The 20,992-nt window shown below is 42.7% G+C and overlaps 1 protein-coding gene across 3 annotated transcripts in view; it reads right to left on the bottom strand.

Moving 5' to 3' along the window:
• KAT2B (lysine acetyltransferase 2B) overlaps positions 1-20,214 on the bottom strand; it is a 128,599-nt gene extending 108,385 nt beyond the window's left edge. The window contains exon 1 of one of the 3 annotated variants that reach the window (XM_056519961.1): positions 19,811-20,214. In XM_056519961.1, the coding sequence (XP_056375936.1) occupies positions 19,811-20,059 (249 nt within the window). In that variant the 5' untranslated portion in view covers positions 20,060-20,214. The remainder of the gene's footprint in view (positions 1-19,810) is intronic. The other 2 variants (XM_056519960.1, XM_056519962.1) reach the window with 2 other exon arrangements.
• Positions 20,215-20,992: the final 778 nt, after the last annotated feature.

The raw sequence follows: 20,992 nt of genomic DNA, 5'->3' as shown, positions 1-20,992 counted from the left end.
TCAACTCCCAGCATCTGGAGAGCCACAGTTTGAGACCACTGCACTATACATTCGGCCAAGCCAGAAATGAAACGGATATTTTTGTGAATTATAGGCGAACTAGAATCAGTATGAGCATTTTATAATGAAACAACACATCTCGTAGGGTATTCTGAGTTTATAGTAGGCCTTATTGAATTCATTGAACCAGAAATGGGGATCAACAAATAAAAAAGAGTGCCTCTGCTTCTGGTGGACCCAGCACTGCGGTGCATTACACAGGCAGAGCTTTTTTTCTCCTAAATGTGCTAAAGCTTCAGAGGATTTGCTGCAGGTTTCCCCACAGATAACAGCAGGACATCCTGTGATCAATTTATTTTAGTGGAGCTCTTCTTAAAAACAAAAAAAACAAATACTGACAAAACAAACAACCCTCTTGAATCTGTCAGCTCTATATCTTGCTTAGAGCTGTAGACATGGGCAGATAGCGGATACAGAGATTAAAAAGAAATACCGTATATCTCTGTCTCTGTTTGCAAAGTTATAAAATTATGTTTTACTTCTAATTCAAGAGTCGTCAAGGCTGTATATCAATCATGCAGCATGCATGGGGGAGGGAGGAGGCATGCATGCTGCAGCTCAGTCCTCAGTCTGGCCTCTACGACTCAAGCTTAGAATTAAAACATGATTTTATTACACTGCAAACAGCCATCAGCTAACAGACAGGTATCATTTGTTTTATCACCCTAAGATGCCTCATGTCTATAGCTCTGTGCATGATATAGAGCTGGCAGATTTGAAAGGGTTGTTTGTTTTTGTCAGTCTTGTTTTGTTAGAAGGGTTCCTCCAAAATAGAAGTCAGCTTTAAGCATTCTATAGAGCTGATTACCTTTGAACATTTTTCAAATATTTTTACTTTTAATTTTGCAACATTACAAAATATAATTTAAAGGAAACGTAAAAGAGACCAGCGCTTTTAATATTCTCCATTAACCCTATACTGGTGCTTGTAATTCTATGCTATAAAGAGAAACTGACATCTTGTTCACCCACACTAAACCCTATATACTGGCTAATAGTGTGGGTTAACAGCATTAAAAACAGAGGTTTCTTACAAAATTCTGTCCAGTAGATAAACAGTTATTCCTCCCGGTAGCAGCATTGCTATAGCACAGCTGTAGGCAATAGAGGCGGGGAAATGGCTTGCCGTGTTCCCAGGCCTCCTCAATATGCATCGCTATGCCCGCCTATCTGATGAATATTCTAACTTCTTCACTCTCAGATCACTAGGACATGAGAGTAAAGAAATTAGAATATTCATCAGATGGGTGGGCATAGCACTGCATGTTGTAGAGGCAGGGGAGCTCGGAAAGCCGGCCTCTGTTGCGCACCGCAGCGCTATAGCAATGTTCTACAGGGATGGATAGATAACTGTTTATCTGCTGAACAGAATTATGTAAGTAACCCCTCTTTTAAATGGGTACTCCGGTGTACAAATATATATATATATATATATATATATATATATATATATATTTTTTTTTTTTTTTTTTTTAATCAACTAGTGCCAGAAAGTTAAAGAGATTTGTAAATTACTCCTATTAAAAAAATCTTAATCCTTCCAGTACTTATTAGCTGCTTAATACTACAGAGGAAATTCTTTTCATTTTGGAACACAGAGCTCTCTGCTGAACCACAAGCACAGTGCTCTCTGCTGACATCTGTCCATTTTAAGAACTGTCCAGAGTAGGAGAAAATCCCCATATCAAACATATGCTGCTCTGGACAGTTCCTAAAATGAACAGAGATGTCAGCAGAGAGCACTGTGTTCCAAAAAGAAAATAATTTCCTCTGTTGTATTCAGCAGCTAAGAAGTACTGGAAGGATTAAGATTTTTTAACAGAAGTAATTTACAAATCTGTTTAACTTTCTGGCACCAGTTGATTTAAAAAAAATAAATAAATAAAGTCTTCCACCGAAGTACCCCTTTACTGCTGTTTACCCACACTATAACCCAGTGTATTGAGTTTAGTGCGGGTGAACAGGATGACTGTTTCCCTTTAAAGAACTGATAAGGGGGTTACATAGTCCTATGAGTATGTATGAGAAAGGCAGGTTCCCAGTGAATGGTGCTGCAGTACAAAAGTTGTTGACATAGGTTCCCTGTACATAGAAGAGTTTGTGCATAGTGGATGTCAATTGGAAATATTTCACTGTGCTCTACTGTGATGTTAGATGATCTGAGGGTCTCATACCTACACTCTTCAACTAGGGTCCCTATTAATCTACGTCTATGTATAGAAACTAAGCATCCTTTAAGATGTACCATAAGATCATGTGCAATATATTGGACTTTTCACCCACTATTCACCGCATAGCTGTGGCACCACATCACTCACATGACGGGATCTTATTTCTGGAATCCACAGTGTGCACAGTGTATTATGAATACAGCTGTCCAGGAAAAGCTTCCATAATAAAATATAGGACTCTGCTGGATTCATACTGATAGGTCAATACTTCAAAGCTGCATAGTGTATTATTGCTGACATGACTTCAGCGTTACATAACATGCTGGATTTACTTTCACACATGAATGCATGGCTATCTTTCCTTTCATGACCAGACACAAAGCATTAATGGTAAACGTGAACAATAAGCCAGTATTATCATTCGGTACATACTCTGGATGTAGTCGATATTCACAATGCACCAAAAAACAGAACCTCAATGAGGAATTCTGAGAAGGGGTATCTGGTCCCCATCAACATTAAAAAGATGTTGTTGTTGACTTAAACTTTTGTTAGTGATTAATGCCATTACATTCTATGGTTGTATAAAGATATATCCTATTGTTATTTACAGTACAGGGACTGGGATTTTCTATCAACTGAGAGATTAAAGACCTGCCGTACAGAACAGAAGCAGCTAATATAAACCAAGGGTCGTCTACTTTAATAGACACTAGAGATGAGCGAACTTACAGTAAATTCGATTCGTCATGAACTTCTCGGCTCGGCAGTTGATGACTTTTCCTGCGTAAATTAGTTCAGCCTTCAGGTGCTCCGGTGGGCTGGAAAAGGTGGATACATTCCTAGCAAAGAGTCTCCTAGGACTGTATCCACCTTTTCCAGCCCACCGGAGCACCGGAAAGCTGAACTAATTTATGCAGGAAAAGTCATCAACTGCTGAGCCGAGAAGTTCGTGATGAATCGAATTTACTGTAAGTTCGCTCATCTCTAATAGACACCAATAAAATAAAAGGTGGGATAAATTGCTATAGCCAAGACACATTAGTTAGTTGTTTGAATGCATGTAGTTTGTGGTCCCCCGAAATACATGTATACGTGGTAGAAATGAACAGAGTGTAGTCACTTGATGACTAAATTTGATTCATTAAAGTAAATGGGACATCTATCACCTATGAAATATAATGGCATCCTGTTTCATGTATACGTCAGGAGCACTTCTCAGCATGTACGTTAAAAAGGCAAAATAATAAAAATAATGGTATGAAGCCCCCTGTACCACAGGCAACAATCTCATGTCCAGGACTGGGATTGGTATATGATCTAGAAGTCTAGTGGCCACTGATAATTGCTGCCATAATTAAAATATAATGTTCATTGGCCTGACCTGTTTAAATAAATTAGTTTTATTGTTTTATTTTTTTTTTCAAAAACATTACAAAGTAATATTCAAAGAAAGAGAACAAAACATAAAAAGATGTACTCTATAAACTAGTAGTTTCTCATTTATAACTTTTCCTGGTATATAGTTGTTTTTATTCATAAGCTCCTTGAAATCAGTCTATGAAAAATGTGTACAATACTTATATAGGCATCATCTAAAGTATTACCTAAGCCTGACCTGTAAGGAATATTCATGAAGGACAGAAGAGAGCAGACAACAAAATCATTGATCAGTATCTCATGTTAACTTCTGGCTTTAGCCAAGGGTGATCAAAATATGCCAAGGTAGCGCACACTGAAGAATTTCCATCACTATTCCGGTGCTGCAGCCTCCCATTGTCCTCAATAGGATTCTGCGGCACTGTGCACACTGGTGAAATTAAAATTTGAGATATGTTTATTTTTTTTCTGCAGTATAGCACAGAAACTGCATTGCTGTCAATGGGGACTGCGCAAGTCTGCGCAGTCACAGCACCAATTCATTCGTCAGTGCCTGCTACACACGGAATGGTCGCCAAGAATATCTCCAGGCAGATATTCCTCAGTGTGCACAAACCTTATGTGTACCTCTACTAAAAATTGGTGTTCAAAAATACTGTAGCGACTCAAAAATACAAAGAAAATAAAAAGAAACACCTGTTAAAAGAAAAACTGGGAAAATGTTAAACGGGCACAGTCAGAACAAAACACTTTTTTTATGTTGTACATCTTGGAAAAACATAAACCTTTCTAATATACTTCATAAAAAATGTTTTATCTCCTTTTTATAGAAAGACCACTAGGGGTCCCCATACCATCCAGAGCATAAGCCTGTCCAGCTGCAGAAGCACAGGAAGGGACAAAGTCCAGGAAGTGAGGGACCAGCACTCCTCTGTGCTCACTCCTGTCTTATCAGAATGCAGCATGAAAACAGAGAGGAGGGAGTTACAGAGCAGCCTGTGATTGGATGAAGAGACCCAGCACAGCAGACTCAGTAAGAAAGTACATGCATGTAGAGTGAGGGCGGGCTCAGTGCTTGCCTAGAACATGCCCCTCCCAGAGCAGTGGATGTCAGAATGAGTGAGCAGCAAAACAGAGGGATTTGTAAGCCAAATACAGAAGCTAGACCCATAAAGACATGTAAAGTATCTGCAGGACCTAGAGCGTAACATATATAAGCATCATTTTTTTCAGTGATATGACAGAGACACTTTTAACCCCTTAAGGACGCAGGACGTAAATGTACGTCCTGGTGAGGTGGTACTTAACGCACCAGGACGTACATTTACGTCCTGTGCATAACCGCGGGCATCGGAGCGATGCCCGTGTCATGCGCGGCTGATCCCGGCTGCTGATCGCAGCCAGGGACCCGTCCGCCATTAACCCCTCAGGTGCCGGGATCAATACAGATCCCGGCATCTGCGGCAGTGCGCGATTTAAATGAACGATCGGATCGCCCGCAGCGCTGCTCCGATCATTCATAACGCCGCACGGAGGTCCCCTCTCCTTCCTCCGTCCGGCTCCCGGCATCTCCTGCTCTGGTCTGTGATCAAGCAGACCAGAGCAGAAGATGACCGATAATACTGATCTGTTCTATGTCCTATACATAGAACAGATCAGTATTAGCAATCATGGTATTGCTATGAATAGTCCCCTATGGGGACTATTCAAGTGTAAAAAAAAATGTAAAAGTAAAAGTAAAAAAAAAGTGAAAAATCCCCTCCCCCAATAAAAAAGTAAAACGTCCGTTTTTTCCAATTTTACCCCCAAAAAGCGTAAAAAACATTTTTTATAGACATATTTGGTATCGCCGCGAGCGTAAATGTCCGAACTATTAAAATAATATGTTAATGATCCCGTACGGTGAACGGCGTGAACGAAAAAAAAAAAAAAAAAGTCCAAAATTCCTACTTTTTTAATACATTTTATTAAAAAAAAAAATTATAAAAAATGTATTAAAAGTTGTTTATAAGCAAATGTGGTATCAAAAAAAAAGTACAGATCATGGCGCAAAAAATGAGCCCCCATACCGCCGCTTATACGGAAAAATAAAAAAGTTAGAGGTCATCAAAATAAAGGGATTATAAACGTACTAATTTGGTTAAAAAGTTTGTGATTTTTTTTAAGCACAACAATAATATAAAAGTACGTAATAATGGGTATCATTTTAATCGTATTGACCCTCAGAATAAAGAACACACGTCATTTTTACCATAAATTGTACGGCGTGAAAACGAAACCTTCCAAAATTAGCAAAATTGCGTTTTTCGTTTTAATTTCCCCACAAAAATAGTGTTTTTTGGTTGCGCCATACATTTTATGATATAATGAGTGATGTCATTACAAAGGACAACTGGTCGAGCAAAAAACAAGCCCTCATACTAGTCTGTGGATGAAAATATAAAAGAGTTATGATTTTTAGAAGGCGAGGAGGAAAAAATGAAAACGTAAAAATTTAATTGTCTGAGTCCTTAAGGCCAAAATGGGCTGAGTCCTTAAGGGGTTAATGTGTATTTCAACCATAGACTATAATGTCCTCCCTACCAGGTAAGACCTCAAAGATGTCCAATTATCAGATATTCTTGGCTATTAAAAAGTCACAAAAAAAAGTATTTAAAAAAAAAAACCCTCGCTACGACTTTTGTTTAAAGGAGTTGTCTGGTGAAAAATAACTTATCCCCTATCCAAGGATAGGAGATAAGTTATAGATCGCAGTGGGTCCGTGCGCTGGGGCCCCCGCGATCTCCTGCATGGGGATTCTGGCGCAAATTCTGGCGCAGAAATAATTCTTGCGCAAAACCCGACAAAAAGTGTTGGGATCCTGTTAGTAAATGAGAGCCATTATTTCATTTATTATTAGACATTTCATTCCTTACGTGCTGTGGTACTTACCTCTGCCTGGTAGGTTTAACAAAAATATTCACAATACCCTATCTCAATGAACATCTTTGTCTTTTGTAAATTGTATTCCCACATCTAAATCTTCATTTACACTCAAAAACTGCACTTTGGTATTTTCAAAGAACGCAAAAAAAAAAAAACACAACATTTACATAGTACTGCTTAAGGGTGCATTCACACCACGTTTTTGCAATACAGTTCCCGTATACGTTTTCAAAGTGAAAACCGTATGGAACCGCATTGAAAACAGTATGCATTAACTCTCCATTGAAAACCGTAAGCCAAATGATGCATCCACTTGCATCCGTTTTGACCATTTTTTTCCCCATACCCAAAACCGTAGACTACCATGGTTTTTGATCCGTATACGTTGTTTTTAACATGGGAGTCAAAGGGAACTGTACAGAACCGTATGTGCGGTTCCATCAAGTTTGCACCATATGGTTTCTTGACTTTGTACAGTTTTTTTTCCCGGAATTTCAATCAAACAAGTGAATTTTTATTCATAATAGAGTGAAAAGTAAAAAATTTATACGTTTTTTCTTAAGGCCGGATGCAACCGGACATTCTTTTTCAAACCATATACGGTTTTTAACCGTATATGGGTTAAAATTTGTACACACGTTTTGATACAGTTTAGTCCAATTTTGAGGAATCCTTTTTTTCATCAAAAACCTGATACGGGAACTGTATTGCAATACAGTGCCCATTGGAATCCCTGGGAGTGCCTGTTTTGGGGTATTGTCTAGCCAGTGCCTTGCTTTATATGTGTTTTACCTATTTGTAGTGTTTTATTTATCATGTTTGCACTGTAAGGTGTATTGTATTTGTATTGTACAGTATATGGCTGGGAGCAGAAGGGTTAAAGTTCTAATGTCATTTTAAAAAATGTATTACATGCTCTTCAGACAAGTCAAAAGTGTAGATCGCAGACTGTCTGTGATCATGAGTTATAACTGGGTAAAGTGTGCGACAGTGTGCACCTCACACCTTACACCTCCCTGACTGTCATAAAAACACCACTCATTTTCCTAAATGCTAATGCAATGAATGAGATGGACAGAGCAGCCGGCCAGGGGAGTGAAGAGCACTGATGATTGCTCCATAGAGTTATAACGCATGATCACAGTGGGTCACAGGACTGAGATCCTATGCAATCTAAACTTTCGACATGTCTGAAAACATATCAGTCCTTCCAGGATTGTGCTTATGCTTGCTCCAGGAAGAAACACTAAGGGGACTAGCTACACCATGAAGGGCATAATAAAGGACTACAATAAAGGGCACAAGCTTCAGGTACTCTAGTAAACACTATCTTTGTGGGTTACCCTGTTTCTGCCATGAGCCTGGCTGTTAAAGGGGTTATCCAGGTAGCAAGGCTATTATGCATTTGCTCAGGGAGTAGGTAGTTTAAAAAACAAAAACAAACTTACCTTCCTAGCTCCTCCGAGGTTTGAAGACGCTCAGCCAATAAGTGGCTCAGACGGGACACAACTGCATCGGTAGATTGGCTAAATGGGCCTACGACATCACGTCCCCAAACCCGGTAACAGGGACAGGAGCTCCGTCATACCAGTGATGAGGCAAAAGTGAGGAAGTGTGTGCTTTTTTTTTTTAACTACACACTCCCTGAGCAAAGGCATAAAACTGTGCTGCCCCCTTTAATCTGTTTAAGAGACTGTGTTACCTTTGTGCAGAAACCAACTATTTCCAGTAATAAACTGAATCGTGTTTAGTCTCATCTTTGCTCTTAATCATCACATTATAACACCATGATCCCCCTCATCACTGTGCCAGCCTAGGGGTGTTAAAGAGGACTAGTGGACTGTACTGTAACCACAGAGAACTACTATCCTTATCATCAATCATAACCCTTTGACCTCTAGTCACCACACACTCTACACACTGACTGCCACATAACTTTTGGTGTCACAAACTGGATTCACTTTTGTGTGTATTGCTAAAAGACTTTATTCAGGGCTGCCTTTTCTACAAAAGGGATCCGCATATCTAAAGATACTTTTTTTCATATCTGCTATGTTTGAGCCATATTGGGATTAGACTGAGACTGAGACAGGCTAGCCCACCAAGGGTTAATGCCATGCCAGCCACAGTGTGGGAGAACCTAAGTACCATCCTCACAAACTGAGGGGAGATTTATCAAAACCTGTGTGGAGAGAGAGTGGCACAGTTGCTCATAGAAACCAATCAGATTGCTTCTTTCATAAAAATAAAAGCCTCTGAGAAGTAAAAGAAGCAATCTGATTGGTTGCTATGGGCAACATCCCTACTCTTCTTCTACACAGGTTTTCATAAATATCCTCCACTGTGTAGTAACCGTGAAACACTCCTTGCACTGCCTGGTGTGTTGTAATTGTTATTACACTGTAAAATGTTGAGTCGAATGTCCTATCATTCAGTACTTAACAGGTGGAGATAAAGTATACAGTATTGTCACTATGTCACATTCCTTCTAACACATTACTTTCTAAGCAGAGATGAAGTCCACTGTGGTGTCATGATTACACACTTTATCGGGTTTTACCCATATCAACCAATCACAGCTCACCTTTCATTTTACCATAGCTCATTAGCATATGTAAACACACACATTCCCCTTATCAAAAATTACATAACAGGTGAGGAAGACTTTTCTCACAGTGTTGTCACTATCACACACTCTCCTCAGTGTTGTCACTATCACACACTCTCCTCAGTGTTGTCACTGTCATCTCCTCCTCTCAGTGTTGTCACTATCACACACTCTCCTCAGTGTTGTCATTGTCATCTCCTCTCAGTGTTGTCACTATCACACACTCTCCTCAGTGTTGTCACTGTCATCTCCTCCTCTCAGTGTTGTCACTATCACACACTCTCCTCAGTGTTGTCATTGTCATCTCCTCTCAGTGTTGTCACTATCACACACTCTCCTCAGTGTTGTCACTGTCATCTCCTCCTCTCAGTGTTGTCACTATCACACACTCTCCTCAGTGTTGTCACTGTCATCTCCTCCTCTCAGTGTTGTCACTATCACACACTCTCCTCAGTGTTGTCATTGTCATCTCCTCTCAGTGTTGTCACTATCACACACTCTCCTCAGTGTTGTCACTGTCATCTCCTCCTCTCAGTGTTGTCACTATCACACACTCTCCTCAGTGTTGTCACTGTCATCTCCTCCTCTCACTGTTGTCACTATCACACACTCTCCTCAGTGTTGTCACTGTCATCTCCTCCTCTCACTGTTGTCACTATCACACACTCTCCTCAGTGTTGTCATTGTCATCTCCTCTCAGTGTTGTCACTATCACACACTCTCCTCAGTGTTGTCACTGTCATCTCCTCCTCTCAGTGTTGTCACTATCACACACTCTCCTCAGTGTTGTCACTGTCATCTCCTCCTCTCACTGTTGTCACTATCACACACTCTCCTCAGTGTTGTCACTGTCATCTCCTCCTCTCACTGTTGTCACTATCACACACTCTCCTCAGTGTTGTCATTGTCATCTCCTCTCAGTGTTGTCACTATCACACACTCTCCTCAGTGTTGTCACTGTCATCTCCTCCTCTCAGTGTTGTCACTATCACACACTCTCCTCAGTGTTGTCACTGTCATCTCCTCCTCTCAGTGTTGTCACTATCACACACTCTCCTCAGTGTTGTCATTGTCATCTCCTCTCAGTGTTGTCACTATCACACACTCTCCTCAGTGTTGTCACTGTCATCTCCTCCTCTCAGTGTTGTCACTATCACACACTCTCCTCAGTGTTGTCACTGTCATCTCCTCCTCTCAGTGTTGTCACTATCACACACTCTCCTCAGTGTTGTCACTGTCATCTCCTCCTCTCAGTGTTGTCACTATCACACACTCTCCTCAGTGTTGTCACTGTCATCTCCTCCTCTCAGTGTTGTCACTATCACACACTCTCCTCAGTGTTGTCACTATCACACACTCTCCTCAGTGTTGTCACTATCACACACTCTCCTCAGTGTTGTCATTGTCATCTCCTCTCAGTGTTGTCACAATCACACACTTCTTAGTATTGTCACTGTCATCTCCTCCTCTCAGTGTTGTCACTATCACACACTCTCCTCAGTGTTGTCACTGTCATCTCCTCTCAGTGTTGTCACTATCACACACTCTCCTCAGTGTTGTCACTGTCATCTCCTCTCAGTGTTGTCACTATCACACACTCTCCTCAGTGTTGTCATTGTCATCTCCTCTCAGTGTTGTCACTATCACACACTCTCCTCAGTGTTGTCACTATCACACACTCTCCTCAGTGTTGTCACTGTCATCTCCTCCTCTCAGTGTTGTCACTATCACACACTCTCCTCAGTGTTGTCACTGTCATCTCCTCCTCTCAGTGTTGTCACTATCACACACTCTCCTCTCAGTGTTGTCACTATCACACACTCTCCTCAGTGTTGTTACTGTCATCTCCTCTCAGTGTTGTCACTATCACACACTCTCCTCAGTGTTGTCACTGTCATCTCCTCCTGTCAGTGTTGTCACTATCACACACTCTCCTCAGTGTTGTCACTGTCATCTCCTCCTCTCAGTGTTGTCACTATCACACACTTCTTAGTGTTGTCATTGTCACACATTCTTCCTTGGTGTTGTCACTGTCACACGGCAGACTAAATGTTACAGACAACTGCGGAAGACAACCTCTACAGGGAACGGGGGTTCTCCGCAGCTGTATGCAGAAATACAGAAGGTGTCTGCCTCAAGATGTTACAGTGCTCAGGGGGAATCTGAACTGTTACAAGTACAGGTATCCGCCATGAAGGGGGAGCGCTGTTCCCTGTGTAGTTCATAGTGTCCGAGGGCGCTGATTATGATGGGGATGTGTGATGGCACAATAGTATGTAACGAATATTACAGTGATGATACGGCAGCAGTTGAACTTAAACATATTCAGATTTTTGTTGCGAGGGGAGCGCTGGTCACGGTATAATTCGGAGTGCTAGAGGTATTTAATAATGAACCGCTATATATCTTGTGCCATAGATGATAGTAATAATTCTTCAGTTATCACATGTTACAGTATAGGGGATGATATAGAATATTGTTATTATTCCCCTTCTTATTTCTTGCAGCATTCTTCTATGCAAGAACTGACAATGATTATAGCACAATTATATCTTGTGGTTTGTACAATAGTAGTGGTATAACCAGGGCTGTGGAGTCGGTAGATAAATGTTCCGACTCCGACTCCAACTCCGACTCCGGAGTTTTCTGTGCTTCCAACTCCGACTCAGACTCCTCTGTATTAATATGTGAATGTATTTTATACATTCCTTGAAGTAAAGATACATGTCATTACCACAGGACTACTGGCTGGGAAGCCAACAGTCTACTGTATTGAACAGTTTGTGTGCTGATCTGCTGCTGAAGATAGGGCAGTGGGAGGATCCAGGAAGGGGCATTTATTATAAAACATGATTTCCCTAGTAGAATCCCATAGTTAAGTTTAAAGGGGTACTCCGCCCCTAAACATCTTATCCCCTATCCAAAGGATAGGGGATAAGATGTCAGATCGCCAGGGTCCTGCTGCTGGGGACCCCCGGGATCGCCACTGCGGCACCGCGTTTTCATTACTACACAGAGAGAGTTCGCTCTGTGCGTAATGATGGGCAATACAGGGGATGGAGCAGCGTGACATCATGGCACGCCCCTCGTGACATCACGGCCCGCCCCCTTAATGCAAGTCTATGGCAGGGGGAGTGACGACCCCCACGCTCCTTCCCATAGACTTGTATTGAGGGGGCGGGCCGTGAAATCATGAGGGGTGGAGCCGTGATGCAACGATGCTCCGGCCCCTGTATCGCCCATCATTACGCACATAGCGAACTTGCTCTGTGCAGTAATGAGCACTCAGTGCCGCAGCGGCGATCTCGGGGGTACCCATCAGAGCGACCCCGGCGATCTGACATCTTATCCCCTTTTCAAAGGATAGTTCGCTCTGTGCTTAATGACGGGCAATACAGGGGCTGGAGCATCGCTACATAACGGCTCCGCCCCTCGTGATGTCTAGGAGCGGAGTACCCCTTTAAGCTAACAATCGAGTTTACAAGTTTTTATAGCCTTAGCTGAATGGCAGCAGTTTTTCCAATGGTTTACAACTTCAGTCTTGAACTATTGACCCTCCATTCCCTTCACTTATGCAAGTGTCTCTAGTCCTGCAGAAAACATATTTACTTAATCCCTTATCAGTGAGAGGCTAGGTTACCCATGGGTTCCCTGTAACAGCAGGACACAACACTTTGGAAAGTGTAAGTATTGCCGCTCCTAATTGTGCGTTGCGTGCCAAATAGTAAAGCACATGAAAAGCATGCTTCTTCACAGTCACTTAACGTGTTTGTTTTGCGGTTACATGAGGCACTGCATGCATTGATCTTTATTCTTATAGTAGAGAATTCATTAATTATAACTTTTTGTGAATTGGGACATTTAAACTTGCTTTTTTTTTTTTATTCCAATTTAAATTTAGTAGGAGTTGGAGTCGGTGCATTGTTTGCCGACTCCGACTCCAGGTACCCAAAATTTCGTCCGACTCCTCGACTCCGACTCTGACTCCGACTCCACAGCCCTGGGTATAACAGTAGTTATAATAATATTAGTATAATAGTGATTATTTGTGCATATTCATAGGTTCATTATGGAGCTAATGTATGTATATAATAACAATCAGTATAATAGTAGTTATATTGTGTATATTCATAGGTTCATTGTAGATCGTATTGAATGACAGTTTGGTTATATTGAACTGTAGATGGTAATAGTTGATTAGTGAGTGGTTATGAATAATTTCATATTAAAGCTTGCATGATGTATAATAGGTTGGTTTACTACAACTCATCCTGAAATAATGAGTACAATTATAAGAGCATGTGTATTTAATGGGTTTTTAAAGCTAGTATCCTATAACTCCTCTCGACTTTGTAAGAGCAAGTGTTATGGGGACAGTACTTTCACTTAATATTTCTACCAATTGGACCGATCGCCTACAAAGCTTCAGAAGGAGACCACTAGGCACTTATGTTTTTTTTCAGTTGATAATAGTTTCGGAAATTTCATTGAGGCCCTCCGGGGATAAAGTGCCCATTTTAAATATCCAGAAGACCTCCCGTTTCTTCAGTTGCTCGAATCTGTTGGAGGCAGTGTCTGGGATATGATCATCACTTGGAAGGGTCATTTTTCATCCGGATGTTTTAGGACAGAGTGTTTTGAAAAGCCATGTAGCTGGAATCCATTTCTGACATTTTGCCTGTTTATTAATCCTACATCGTAGGGGTTGTACTGTACTCCCAATGTACTGTTGGCCACAACAGCAATCCAAAAGGTAGATTATATAGGATGTGGCGCATGATAGTCAATTTTTTATTGGAAACAAATTCTTACTGGAAAAGGAGGAGAAGGTGGTTACTCCATGACGGATTTCATTAAAGCAGTTGCAGCGCGGATTCCCACATTTAAAACTGCCTTTGATGTTTCCCACTGGTTTGTTCTTTTTATGTTGCTTGAGTTGGCTTGGCGCCAACATATCTTTTAGGGTTGGTGCCTTTCTGAAAGTAACTATTGGAACTGATGGAATGACTTCCTTCAGGTATGGGTCTGTTTGTAAGATATGCCAATTGTCCCTGAGAATGGTCTTGATATCCTTGGGTGATTTATTACATACAGTAATGAAATTGCACTGGCCTTCAAACTGTTTGTTTGGATACTTGTTTTTTGCTGCCAGACATTATTGTTGTGTGTGGTTTTTTGCTTTATTGTATGCGTGTGATACCAAGGATTTGGGATACCCTTTTGCATTAAACCGCTTTTTAATTTTGCTTGCTTGCTGTTTGAACATTGTTTCCTCTGTACAGTTTTTTCTAATTCGTTATATTATATACAAACATTTCCCACGAATTGGGATTAAAGGCTACGGAGAAATTTCTTACGCAAGATCCTGCAATCCCAGAGAATCAACAAAAATTCCTATTACAGGTTCTTGAATTTATCCTAAGGAATAATTTCTTTATGTATAACGGGTCTGTATTCCAACAAATTAAAGGGACTGCTATGGGGGCCAAAGTGGCCCCCTCATATGCTAATCTAATCATGGGGGCCTTCGAGGATAAATTCCTATGGTCTAACAGTGTGATCACCAAACACATAAAATTGTACGATCAATATATAGACGATCTCATCTTTATATAGGACGGGCCCGACGATTCGGTCAATAACCTTCTCGAGACCCTTAACACCAACAATTGGGGCATTATGTTCAGTATGACAACTAGTGAAACGCAAACTGAATTTTTGGATCTTTGCATTTCACACGAAGCCAAGTTCATCACATCTACTTTTCTGAAAACAGTAGATTCTAACAGCTACCTATAAAAGTGGACACTATAACAAGTGGATTAAAAATATACCATATAGCCAACTGAAACAAATTAGAAAAAACTGCACGGAGGGAAACATGTTCAAACAGCAAGCAAGCAAAATTAAAAAGCAGTTTAATGCAAAAGGGTATACCAAATCCTTGGTATCAAACACATACAAAAAAGCAAAAAACCACACACAACAAGAATGTCTGGCAGCAAAAAAGAAGTCTACAAACAAATAGTTTGCCAGTGCAATTTCATTACTGTATATAATAAATCACCCAAGGATATCAAGACCATCCTCAGGGACAATTGGCATGTCTTACAAAGAGACCCATACCTGAAGGAAGTCATTCCACCAGTTCCAATAGTTACTTTCAGAAAGGCACCAACCCTAAAAAAAATGTTGGTGCCAAGCCAACTCAAGCAACATAAAAAGAACAAACCAGTGGGAAACATCAAAGGCAGTTTTAAATGTGGGAATCCGCGCTGCAACTGCTGTAAAGAAATCCGTCATGGAGTAACCACCTTCTCCTCCTTTTCCAATAAGAATTTGTTTTCATTAAAACATTGACTATCATGCGCCACATCCTATATAATCTACCTTTTGGATTGCTGCTGTGGCCAACAGTACATTGGGAGTACAGTACAACCCCTACGATGTAGGATTAATAAACAGGCAAAATGTCAGAAATGGATTCCAGCTACATGGCTTTTCAAAACACTCTGTCCTAAAACATCCAGATGAAAAATGACCCTTCCAAGTGATGATCATATCCCAGAAACTGCCTCCAACAGATTTGAGCAACTGAAGAAACGGGAGGTCTTCTGGATATATAAAATGGGCACTTTATCCCCGGAGGGCCTCAATGCAATTTCCGAAACTATTATCAACTGAAAGAAAACATAAGTGCCTAGTGGTCTCCATCTGAAGCTTTGTAGGTGATCGTCCAATTGGTAGAAATATTAAGTGAAAGTACTGTCCCCATAACACTTGCTTTTACAAAGTCGAGAGGAGTTGTAGGATACTAGCTTTAAAAAAAACATTAAATACATGTTCTCATAATTTCGGGATGAGTTGTAGTAAACCAACCTATTATGCATCATGAAATTATTCATAACCAGTCACTAATCAACTATTACCATCTACAGTTACCCAAACTGTCATTCAATACAATCTACAATGAACCTATGAATATACACAATATAACTGAAGAATTATTACTATCATCTATGGCACAAGATTTATAGCGGTTAATAATTATATACCAGCTGTTCTCTAGCACTCCGAACTATAACGTGACTAGCGCTCCCCTCGCAACAAAAATCTAAATATGTTACATCAGCGCTCCCCCTTCATGGCGGATACCTGTACTTGTAACAGTTCCCCCTGAAAATTCCCCCTGAACACTGTAACATCTTGAGGCAGAAACCTTCTGGAATTCTGCATACAGCTGCGGAGAAGCCCCGTTCCCTGCAGAGGTTGTCTTCAGCAGTTGTCTGTAACACTAAGGGTGCGTTCACACTACGGAATTCCCGCGGAATTCCACGAGCGGATCTCCGCGAACGGAATTCCAGAGTGTGAACTTAACATTAGTGTAAATGGGTCTCCGCAAGACCCGTTCACACTGCGGAATTTCCGCGGCGGTCAATTTCGCCGCTGAAATTGTTCCGCGTAAAGAAAGAACATGTTCATTCTTTGCGCGTATTCCGCGAGCACTGCATAGCCTTCAATGGTGACAGCTCAGTGTCCCGCGGCCCTAGCGCCGAAGCAACCTCGGCGGTGGCCGTGTGGCGGAATCTCTGCTTGCGCAATTCAGCAAGGGGAGATTCTGCAGTGTGAACACACCCTTAAGGGTGCGTTCACATGTAGTAAATCAAGAGTAAGTCATGCCGAAAAATTTCCGGCCAGAAAAAATTATTTTATTTTCGCGCAAAATTCGCGCGCAATTTGAGCGGAATTGCACGCGGAAATGGGAGAGAAAGAAGTGAATGTCGGGCGGAATTTTTTTTTACCATTGACTTCTATTGATTTCTGCTGGCGGATTCCGCTTGAAGAATGAACATGCTCATTCTTCAAGCGGAATGGAATTCAGTGTCGGAATTCTGCTAGCAGAATTTCCGCAGTGTGAACAGGACAGCGGAAATAACATTGAAGTCTATGGGCAGAGGAGATGGGCATTAATTTGGAGAGGAGAATTCAAGAGGCATTACTCGAGTAAATTCCTCTTGAATCACTCCGTGTGAACGCCCAAGTCTGCCGTGCGCACAGCATCCGCAATATATCCTTTTGATAATGCTTATGACTTTTTACTATGTTTAACTGAACGGACATTTTTTTAACACTGAAATCGCCATGTTACTACACCCAGCACTGAAGCCGTGGGCTGAGTGTAAGTAATTCCCGCGCAATTCTGCCCCCAGAAGTTTTTCCTGTGTACCTGCTCACGAGTATATAATAAGAGCCACACATTATTTATACCATGCACAACTTGAGAAAGGGCTCAGTCCGAGCCGAAATGTGCCGACCAGTGCATACTACATCCTGTATGAAGTTTTATCCAATAAATGTAACACTACTTGGGAGAAGCGCCATGTCTGGAGGTATTTTGTCCTGAAAAAACACTGCTCCTCCTCAGTGTTGTCACTGTCACACTCTCCTCCTCACTGTTGTCACTGTCACACACTCCTCCTCAGTGTTGTCACTGTCACACACTCCTCCTCAGTGTTGTCACTGTCACACACTCCTCCTCAGTGTTGTCACTGTCACACACTCCTCCTCAGTGTTGTCACTGTCACATACTCCTCCTCAGTGTTGTCACTGTCACACACTCCTCCTCAGTGTTGTCACTGTCACAACCTCCTCCTCAATGTTGTCACTGTCACACACTCCTCCTCAGTGTTGTCATTGTCACACTCTCCTCCTCTCAGTGTTGTCACTGTCACACTCTCCTCCTCTCAGTGTTGTCACTGTCATACTCTCCTCCTTAGTGTTGTCACTGTCACACACTCTCCTCCTCTCAGTGTTGTCACTGTCACACTCTCCTCCTCTCAGTGTTGTCACTGTCACACTCTCCTCCTTAGTGTTGTCACTGTCACACACTCTCCTCCTCTCAGTGTTGTCACTGTCACACTCTCCTCCTCTCAGTGTTGTCACTGTCACACTCTCCTCCTCTCAGTGTTGTCACTGTCACACTCTCCTCCTCTCAGTGTTGTCACTGTCACACTCTCCTCTTTAGTGTTGTCACTGTCACACACTCTCCTCCTCTCAGTGTTGTCACTGTCACACTCTCCTCCTCGTTGTTGTCACTGTCACACTCTCCTCCTCAGTGTTGTCACTGTCACAGTCTCCTCCTCCTCGTTGTTGTCACTGTCACCCTCTCCTCCTCTCAGTGTTGTCACTGTCACACTCTCCTCCTCAGTGTTGTCACTGTCACACTCTCCTCCTCGTTGTTGTCACTGTCACACACTCCTCCTCGTTGTTGTTACTGTCACACTCTCCTCCTCTCAGTGTTGTCACTGTCACACTCTCCTCCTCTCAGTGTTGTCACTGTCACACTCTCCTCTTTAGTGTTGTCACTGTCACACACTCTCCTCCTCTCAGTGTTGTCACTGTCACACTCTCCTCCTCGTTGTTGTCACTGTCACACTCTCCTCCTCAGTGTTGTCACTGTCACAGTCTCCTCCTCCTCGTTGTTGTCACTGTCACCCTCTCCTCCTCTCAGTGTTGTCACTGTCACACTCTCCTCCTCAGTGTTGTCACTGTCACACTCTCCTCCTCGTTGTTGTCACTGTCACACACTCCTCCTCGTTGTTGTTACTGTCACACTCTCCTCCTCAGTGTTGTCACTGTCACACTCTCCTCCTTAGTGTTGTCACTGTCACACTCTCCTCCTCTCAGTATTGTCACTGTCACACTCTCCTCCTTGTTGTTGTCACTGTTACACACTCTCCTCCTCGTTGTTGTCATTGTCCCACACTCTCCTCCTCTGTGTTGTCACTGTCACACTCTCCTCCTCTCAGTGTTGTCACTGTCACACACTCCTCCTCTCATTGTTGTCACTGTCACACTCTCCTCTCAGTGTTGTCACTGTCACACACTCATCCTCTCATTGTTGTCACTGTCACACTCTCCTCCTCTCTGTGTTGTCACTGTCACACACTCCTCCTCTCAGTGTTGTCACTGTCACACACTCTCCTCCTCTGTGTTGTCACTGTCACACTCTCCTCCTCTCAGTGTTGTCACTGTCACACACTCCTCCTCGTTGTTGTCACTGTCAAACTCTCCTCCTCTCAGTGTTGTCACTGTCACACTCTCCTCCTCACTGTTGTCACTGTCACACTCTCCTCCTCCTCGTTGTTGTCACTGTCACACTCTCCTCCTCCTCGTTGTTGTCACTGTCACACTCTCCTCCTCAGTGTTGTCACTGTCACACTCTCCTCCTCCTCAGTGTTGTCACTGTCACACTCTCCTCCTCCTCAGTGTTGTCACTGTCACACTCTCCTCCTCAGTGTTGTCACTGTCACACTCTCCTCCTCCTCAGTGTTGTCACTGTCACACTCTCCTCCACTCAGTGTTGTCACTGTCACACTCTCCTCCTCCTCGTTGTTGTCACTGTCACACTCTCCTCCTCTCTGTGTTGTCACTGTCACACTCTCCTCCTCAGTGTTGTCACTGTCACACTCTCCTCCTCAGTGTTGTCACTGTCACACTCTCCTCCTCAGTGTTGTCACTGTCACACTCTCCTCCTCCTCGTTGTTGTCACTGTCACACACTCCTCCTCGTAGTTGTCACTGTCACACACTCCTCCTCGTTGTTGTCACTGTCACACACTCCTCCTCGTTGTTGTCACTGTCACACTCTCCTCCTCACACGTTACCTTACAGGCGGAGTACACTCCGAGTTTCTCCAGTTTCTTGACCCGGGGAGCTGAGCGGTGCTGCCCCTTCTTGGCCGCGATCCTTAGCGGTGCAGCCCCAGCACCTCCCACAGTCGGACTCTCCGCTCCCCGGGCTGCTCCTCCGGCTGCAACCGTAGTCGCCGCTGCTGCCGCTACCACCGCGGCCGGAGAACCTTGGGGTGCAGCACTGCCCACCACCGAGCCTCCGTCTGCAGCCGCCTCGGACATTGCAGGAGCCCTGGAGCCTGCCCGGGGAGAAGAATGCCCTGTACCCTCCTCCGGTGCACAGATCCCTGGGCGAGGTGACGAGATCTACAGCCGATCCCCCAGCAGGGAGGCAGCTGGAGCACATCACCGCCTCCCCTGCCTCCCCCTCCCCCTCCTCCTTCTTCTTCCCAGTCCTTCCTCCTTAGAGCTGCTGTCAGGTCGCTGCACAGGCTGGAGGGATCGGGCTCTGCTCGTCCTGGAAATCTCCTAGAGGGGCCGACATGACAAGTGGAGCTTAAAGGGACCGTGTCACCCGGAGGGGCCCTATAGCTTATATCGTGCTCCCGATAACTCTAAACTAGGGGGCGCACTTGTCAACTCTACAAGGCTTTCTGAGTTCACAGTCAAAAAACTTGGAAGTTTATTATAATTCTGTTCTCCCCTTATTCATTCATTCTCTGCTGTTGTCCAAGTATTTGGCCAAACGTAAAAAAATGGCAAAAATTCCAAAGTCAAAAAATGTGGCATGTAAATGTAACCTAAGGGCATGTTCACACATGGTACAGTTAACTTTAAACTAAAAATCTACAATGAGACCGGAGTGTTTCTGCAACATGTGAATATGCCCATGTACACATAATTGCTGCGGATTTGCTACAGATTCTGACTTCACTATTGAATTTAATTGGGAAAATCCGCAGAAAATCTGCGACATGTGAACAATACCATTAGGCCGGGTTCACATGGCAGAATTTTTGCACTGAAGTCTGCATGGAATTCTGCATGAAAATTCTGCATCATTTATAGCCAAATCACTTCAATGGAATTCCTACAACGGAAATTCTGCAGTAGAAATTCTGTTGTGTGAATGGGACAGCAGAATCCTATTGAAGTGTATTGGCTATAAATTCATGTATAATTCTCATGCAGAATTCAGTACAGCAATTCTGCAGT

The sequence above is a fragment of the Hyla sarda genome, chromosome 5 (genome assembly GCF_029499605.1).
Source record: "Hyla sarda isolate aHylSar1 chromosome 5, aHylSar1.hap1, whole genome shotgun sequence".
NCBI classification, from domain to species: Eukaryota; Metazoa; Chordata; class Amphibia; order Anura; family Hylidae; genus Hyla; species Hyla sarda.
The sequence above is the reverse complement of the archived record's forward strand: the minus strand, read 5'-3'. Positions and strand labels throughout refer to the sequence as shown.